This window comes from Triticum urartu, chromosome 5A, assembly GCF_056163025.1.
Source record: "Triticum urartu cultivar PI428250 chromosome 5A, HENAU_Tu73, whole genome shotgun sequence".
Classification (NCBI taxonomy): domain Eukaryota; kingdom Viridiplantae; phylum Streptophyta; class Magnoliopsida; order Poales; family Poaceae; genus Triticum; species Triticum urartu.
In genome coordinates, this window is record NC_141877.1 from 585,457,290 (window position 1) to 585,465,502 (window position 8,213).

General features: G+C 48.5%; 1 protein-coding gene across 1 annotated transcript; it reads right to left on the reverse strand.

Annotated features, from left to right (window-relative positions):
• Nucleotides 1-36: 36 nt before the first annotated feature.
• On the reverse strand, nucleotides 37-3,160 carry LOC125510795 (elongation factor 1-alpha). Its single transcript, XM_048676058.2, has 3 exons — nucleotides 3,010-3,160; nucleotides 1,780-2,249; nucleotides 37-1,156 (listed from the first exon to the last, which is right to left on the reverse strand). The coding sequence occupies exons 2-3, from the start codon at nucleotides 2,239-2,241 to the stop codon at nucleotides 275-277; spliced, it is 1,344 nt and encodes a 447-aa protein (XP_048532015.1). The 5' UTR covers nucleotides 2,242-2,249; nucleotides 3,010-3,160; the 3' UTR covers nucleotides 37-274.
• Between the last annotated feature and the right edge of the window lie 5,053 nt (nucleotides 3,161-8,213).

Sequence of the window (8,213 nt, forward strand, 5' to 3'; positions counted from 1 at the left end):
ATGATAGCAGAGTGAAATTGCAAACGGGAAAGCAGGTAATCATAACCATCTATTAAGAGCATTCAACACAGGCAGACAAAACCACAAATGGGATAAGAGCACAATAATGGAATCGAAATAGAGTATTTAAACGACACATCATAGCTCGCACACAGGTGCAGGAGTCGAAGTGCAACAACGCCCAGGAACACCACTTAACATACACTAAGATTCTCCAAAAAAGACTTGACACTAAAACTTCTGCTAGATAACTCGATGGCAGACACCAGAGCACTCATTTCTTCTTGATGGCAGCCTTGGTAACCTTGGCACCGGTGGGGTCCTTCTTCTCAACGCCCTTGATGACACCAACAGCAACCGTTTGTCTCATGTCACGCACAGCGAAGCGGCCAAGAGGAGGGTAGGTGGCGAAGGTCTCCACAACCATGGGCTTGGTGGGAATCATCTTCACAATACCAGCGTCACCGTTCTTCAGGAACTTGGGCGCAGCCTCAATCTCCTTACCAGATCGCCTGTCAATCTTGGTCACCAGCTCAGCAAACTTGACAGCAATGTGGGAGGTGTGGCAGTCCAGCACTGGGGCGTAGCCGTTGCCGATCTGACCAGGGTGGTTCATGATGATGACCTGAGAGGTGAAGTTGGCTGCCTCCTTGGCAGGGTCATCCTTGGAGTTGGATGCAACAAACCCACGCTTCAGATCCTTGACAGCAACGTTCTTCACGTTGAAGCCGACATTGTCACCAGGAAGCGCCTCCAGGAGGGACTCGTGGTGCATCTCAACAGACTTGACCTCAGTTGTCAGACCAGTGGGGCCAAAGGTAACAACCATACCAGGCTTGATGACACCAGTCTCAACACGTCCAACAGGCACAGTTCCAATGCCACCAATCTTGTAAACATCCTGAAGGGGAAGACGCAGGGGCTTGTCTGAGGGCCTCTTGGGCTCATTGATCTGGTCAAGAGCCTCAAGAAGGGTAGGGCCCTTGTACCAGTCAAGGTTGGTGGACCTCTCAATCATGTTGTCACCCTCAAACCCAGAGATGGGAACGAAGGGAACCTTCTCAGGGTTGTAGCCGACCTTCTTCAGGTACGAAGAGACTTCCTTGACAATTTCCTCATAACGGGCCTTCGAGTACTTGGGAGTGGTGGCATCCATCTGTGACAGATCATAAGAGCAATCACATCAGATTAAAACAGATATGGTGAACTAGTAAATCACTAGCATTTAACAATAACAAGAGAAGTGTGTTTAGCAGCATATCTATCATACAATGCAAGTTCCACAGAACAAGTATAATAGGCAAACAAACTATTTAGTTTTTAAATTACAACCTCCATAACTAAGTAAAAGACAATTTTACAGTTCAATCAGAGGTAGCAATATATAACAAAGTCGGTACCAAATGAAGATCCCACTTAGTGAAGTAATGCTAAGAAATCTCCTCTAGTGACCTACTCATACTCAGTGAAGAAATGCTATGAAACAACCAGGATTGACACTGGCAATTCAGTACTACTTGTGAACATGTGCATTTTACTGATTCTGAAGTATATAGCAAAATAGTGGTAGTACTGTGAATTAAGATGTAACTAACCAAATGAGCAACATATGTTATAATCACAAACCCAAATAAATGGCAGCCAGTTCACATGGAGTTTCTGTACTACTTAACATGGACAGTCATCAAGTAATTCTCAATCAAAGTGGATAGCAAAACAGTAAACACATCATACGGCTACACATAAGAACAAGCATTGAAAGGTTAATAGCAAGTATACCTTGTTGCAGCAGCAGATCATCTGCTTCACACCAAGAGTGAAAGCAAGGAGGGCGTGCTCACGGGTCTGGCCGTCCTTCGAGATACCAGCCTCAAAACCACCAGTGGTGGAGTCGATGATGAGCACAGCACAGTCAGCCTGGGAGGTACCGGTGATCATGTTCTTGATGAAGTCACGGTGACCAGGGGCATCAATGACGGTGCAGTAGTACTTGGTGGTCTCAAACTTCCACAGGGCAATATCAATGGTGATACCCCTCTCACGCTCGGCCTTCAGCTTGTCAAGCACCCAGGCATACTTGAAGGACCTCTTGTTCATCTCAGCGGCTTCCTTCTCGAACCTCTCGATCACACGCTTGTCGATACCTCCAAGCTTGTAGATCAGATGGCCAGTGGTGGTCGACTTGCCAGAGTCGACATGGCCAATGACCACGATGTTGATGTGAGTCTTCTCCTTACCCATGGCTGAAACTGCAAGACCAGAGTAAACAGGTGTCAGAACAGAAGATGCAGAACAGAATTTAGGAGCCATCATGCTTAGCAAATGAAATGGCCTTAATAGGAAAAGGTGACACTCAAGCCAATCAGACAGAAGGCAAGTTAGATCCAATAAACCTTGCATTGAACAAAAACATGCATGGCAGAACATATATACCAAGACTGCAGACGGGAAATCATATATTCTACTCACGACTCACAGCAGATCCTAGAACCAAACATAAGTAGAACACAAATCTGACGACGTCATGAGCAACATGTCCTCGCTAACAACATATAACAGAGAAATCATACATATCAAGGCTACAGCATGAGCACATCAGCACATAAAGAGATTCTAAACTAGATCCACAGGTAGATTTACGGCTACAAAGCTAGCACGTGGAGAAAATCCTTCAGACCACGGACGAGAACCACATGCATCAGCTCAAAATAAACACCTGCGACCCGATCTACCAACAGACTACGGCTACGAAACAGAAGCAAGCGTGCATCCTTCAAACCACGGACGAGAACAACATGCATCAGCGCATAATAGAATCTAAAACCCGATCTACTGGCAGAGCACGGATACGAAACAGAAGCATGCTCGAATCCTTCAAACTACGTACGAGAACAGCACGAATCACCGCGGAAAGGAGCACGAAACAGACGCACAGCCACAGATCTGAAGCCATCGGAGACCACAGACGACGCATCGTAGCAGGGGAAGGGGGCGGATCGGGATGCTCACCTCGAAGGAAGGAGAAGGAGCCGAGAGGAGGAGGAGGAGGCGGCGGCGGCGGGCGGGGGGAATGGTAGGAAGGGGTTAGGGCGAGAGGGGTGGCTCTATATATGGGCGGCGAGGGGCGCTAGGGTTTCTTCTTGGCCGTCTGATCCGGGTCCGAGGGCCGCCGTCGGGGGAGATCTGATCCGTTGGATCTCCATCGCGCGGAGCGCCTGCTTCTAGACGTTTCGGGGGCCGCAAGTTTTCCGCGTCTATCCAGTGGGCGGGTCCTACCGGGAAGTGGGTTTGGCTTGGCTTGGCTCCAGCTGTCTGTATTTTCTGCGATTATCTCCATCTCCGGACCAGTAAAATAATGCCCATTTCTCACCCACTTCAGATCGTGCCATAGTGTGCTCATAATAATTGGTTAATTATGCTTCTGGTTCTCTGGAGGACCTTTTATTAAACTTAGAGCATATGGGCCGTCCATCCGGATGCGCCCGCGGACAGTATGAAAATTGCGTCTACACAACCCGGATCCATCAACCAAATTCTCAAATCCGTACTAGTCTCATGCAACGTTAAACCAACTCACATAAATCTCAAATAAGAAGTTAAAAAAAACAGCAACAGCTTCCATAAATTCGAAGAAAAAAATACGGGATTCCGTAAAAACACTCCCACCTTTTCGTAACTATATGGGAAGATAGTCCTTCCAATATAATTTGGCGGGTAAGAGCATCTCTAGTAGACCCCTTAACCCGTGAAACTCAAAACGTGGTTTTTAGTTCGCGAAAAACGCATTTTAAGGATCGGTTTGAGCTGCGGCGAGCAGACCTCTTAAACGTAGACTGTAAAACCAAATATTCGCGTATATTCTTCTCAACGTCTTTTTCTTCCTCTCATCCGTGTCCACGGTTAGCAAGCTCGCTCCTATGAAACCGGCGGACGGCGCACGAAGCGACCAAATACGGAGCCGCTAGCGTTCAGGACGGCTCGCACAAAGCGCCCAGCGTCGCCGTCGCTGCTCGAATCGGTCCAGAAGCTAGCTAGAGCCGACTTGAATCGATTCAGGAGCTAGCTGCTAGCTAGCTAAGAGCATCTCCAGCCGTTCAGCCCCTGAAATAGCACCGTCTGGGGGTCGACCGGCGATAAAATCGGCGTGGGGGCGGTCGGTTTCCCAACCGCCGATCCGAGCTGGCCCCAAACGCCGCTTTTTGAAAACCAAAGTCGGCCAAAATTCGGCCAAACTTCATACAAAACGACACAAATTTGGAGAAAATTCAGGCGTTCATTGATATTTGTACAAACTAAAAACATAATTTAAAAACAAACTAAAAACTACTACTACTACGTCGTCGTCGCCTTGAGCCCTTCTACATGCCGAAGCCATTGGTCGCCGCTCCGTTGTTGGGGTAGCGCTCGGCCATGGTGGATGAGGGAGAGAGGGGAGAGGGGTGTCAGCGGCGAGAGGGCGAGAGGGGCGTCGGCGGTGAGAGAAGGAAAGGGGTTGTGGCGAGGGAGTGTGCGGCCACCGGCGAGGGAGGGGCGGCTTTTATAGCAGCGAGTGGGCGGCGAGCAGGCAGCAGCCGTGTGTGCGCGTGGCGGGAGGGGGTGGGACGTGTGTCGACACGCCTTCACTGCGTCGCCCGTGAGGAATCAATGGAAAGCTGACCGGCGGCAGCCTTCGCATTGATTCCCGCGGGAAACCGAGGCGATGAGGACGACGAAGGCGCCCAGTCGCTGGCCCAGTCGCTGACTCGGCTGGTCCACATGATTCGTGCCAAAATTGTTTCGCCCGGCGCCCCCAGTGCGTCGGGTTCGGTCTGGGTCCGCCGGCGCCAAATTCGGCCCCAACCGGCGAAAAATGGGCTTCTGGGGGCGCGACTGGGCCATTTTTCACGTCGGCGATAAAAAAGGGGCTTGTGGGCCTGTTGGGGGCGAGTGGAGATGCTCTAATCGATCGACCTAGGAGCTAGCTAGCTCCCGTCCGCGTAGCTGCCAAATACGGAGCCGCCGGTGTCACGGGGCGGCCGCATCCCGTTCCTCTCTCCCGCGTTGACGGGATCAGCTATGGCAGCAAGCACGCGCTCGATCCTTCTACAATGCAGAATTTAGTTGGAGCTGGGAGAAATCGACGGCTGGAGACGGGTGGTACGGACGGCGGCGCGGGAGGAGAGGGCAGCAGAAGGACCCGGTTCATGGCTTGTATATTGTCCTCTCAGACCTGTATAAGTAGGGGCGGAGGCTCGCGTTTTTGGTGGCCTGTAAAACGTTTATGGTTCATCGAACTTTTACAGGGTCTGTTCTGGACACAACATTGGTCCAGGACCATAAATCCGCCGGAATTTTATAGGTTTGGCCTTTTTAAGGGATCTATTAGAGATGCTCTAAAAACCGCCTAAAAGTTCATGGCACACGCCCTGCATTGTCGCCCTGCCCCACCCCTTCAACCATTCATGGTGTTGCTGCCGCACCTCCCCTGTCGCGCCGCCTAACTGCTCCGGCAGCCGTCGCCACACCTTCCAGCGTTGTGTCACTGACTTGCCGGGCTCAACGATGTTTAGTGGGAAATAGGAAATGTTATTTTAGGAGAAAAGGTTGTACACGAACTGGGAAAAGTAGCTATGTGACAACTTCCCCTATATTCTATGGTCATACCGTAAAACAACTTTTTACAACATGTTTGGTAATCACTGGGGCAGGGGAATGTGTGTTTGCAGGAGCGGGTTTGTTTAAGGATTGGACATGGGAAGTAGACTTTTACTCCCGTTCATCCGTTTTTTATATGATGGGAATTAGCGTGAGTTGGAACTTTGCCCATGGATTAACAGGATACCCCATGTAAAGAAATATGTGAGAATAGGCTCTCTCAACTCTCGTCCCTTTTCACTTAAACTAGCATTCCCTCTAAGTAAGGACTTCTAATCTTCTCACGTCTCAACTCCCATTCCCCATCTCTAATTTCCTCGAACCAAACACATTGCTAAGGGGAGGTTTACATGTTGGAGTTGCAGTTAGCCCCGTGGCGTTAGGGTTTACCCAAAATTTTGGATTGAGTAACTTGGGTTATCTAAAATATAGGTTTTCTATAACAACACCCGAAATATCTCCCACGAAACTGAAACCCACAAATTAAAATACTTGATATTCTGAGTTCGGGTAGCCCCGAATTACACGATGTATGCTTCAATGATCCTTCAATGCTTGTTTTGGAATCGTCATTACATCAACGAATGTCTGCTTACTCTTATCACCAGACATGGACAACAAATGGTGGATGCACGTGAGCCAGGGATGTAGATGATGAGCCGCAGATAGCTCACTCGAGTCGTGGATGTGGACGATGGGTGACAGACGCTTCGAGCTAGCCAGCCAGGGACGGTAGCGTGGTGCCCGCCGATACGTCCATTTTGCATCATGTTTTCCTATTGTTATTTATAATGTTTTTATCAATATAATACTTTATGGTACCATTCTAATGCATTTTCTCTCTTAATTTGCAAAATTTATATGAAGAGGGTGATTGCCGGTAGCTGGAATTCTGGACCTGAAAAGGCTATGTTAGAGATACCTATTCTGCACATCTCCAAATGAGCTAAAATTTCATGAAGAATTATTTTGGAATAAATAAAAATTATTTGTGAAAAGAAATACCAGAGGGGGCAACCCAGGTGCTCACGAGGCACCAGGGCGCGCCCTGGTGGCTTGTGGGGCCCCTGGACAGCCTCTGGTGCCCATCTTATGGTATATAAGCCCATTTGCCTTACAAAAATAAAGAGAGGATTTTCGGAATGGAGCACCGCCAACTCGAGGCGGAACTTGGGCAGGAGCACTTTTGCTCTCCAGCGGAGCGATTCTTCCGGGGATACTTCCTTCTAGGAGGGGGAAATGAAGCCATCAACATCACCAACAACCCTCTCATCATGGGAGGACCAATATTCATTATACATCTTCACCAGCACCATCTCATCTCAAACTCTAGTTCATCTCTTGTAATCAATCTTTGTATCAAAACCTCAAATTGGTACCTATGGGTTGCTAGTAGTGTTGCTTACATCTTGTAGTTGATGATAATTGGTTTATTTGGTGGAAGATCAAATGTTCAAATCCTTAATGCTATTCCATACCCCTCTGATCTTGAACATGAATATGATTTGTGAGTAGTTACTTTTGTTCTGGAGGACATGGGAAAAGTCTTGTCATAAGTAATCATGTGAATTTGGTATTCGTTCAATATTTTGATGATATGTATGTGACGCCCCCGATTTGACCATACACGCAAATGTGTACGATCAATATCAAGGACTCACGGGAAGATATCACAACACAACTCTAGACACAAATTAAAATAATACAAGCTTTATATTACAAGCCAGGGGCCTCGAGGGCTCGAATACATAAGCTCGAATACACAAGAGTCAGCGGAAGCAATAATATCTGAGTACAGACAGAGGTTAAACAAGTTTGCCTTAAGAAGGCTAGCACAAAAGTAGTAACGATCGAAAAGGCAAGGCCTCCTGCCTGGGACCACCTAGCTACTCCTCGAAGTCGAACTCCACGTAGAATCATCCTCGGGATCCTCTGGCTCCTGGACTCCATCATACCGTGAGTACTCATCCAAAGTACTCGCATGCAAGGATTTACACTACATATGCATTGGTATCAATGAAATGGGTAGTATCTGTGGACTGAACTACAGAATGTCAGAATAAGAGAGGGATAGCTAGTCCTATCGAAGACTACGCTTCTGACAGCCTCCATCTTGAAGCAGTAGAAGAGAGTAGATGGTAAGTTAACCAAGTATCATCGCATAGCATAATCCTACCCGGTGATCCTCCCCTTGTCCCCCTGTGAGAGAGCGATCACCGGTTGTATCTGGCACTTGGAAGGGTGTGTTTTATTAAGTATACGGTTCTAGTTGTCATAAGGTCAAGGTACAACTCCGGGTCATCCTTTTACCGAGGGACACGGCTATTCGAATAGATAAACTTCCCTGCAGGGGTGCACCACATTCCCAACACACTCGATCCCCTTTGCCCGGACACACTTTTCTGGGTCATGCCCGGCCTTGGTAGATCAACACGTCGCAGCCCTACCTAGGCACAACAGAGAGGTCAGCACGCCGGTCTAAATCCTATGGCGCAGGGGTCTGGGCCCATCACCCATTGCACACCTGCACATTGCGTACGCGGCCGGCGAGCAAAGCTAGCCTCCCTTATACAAGAGCA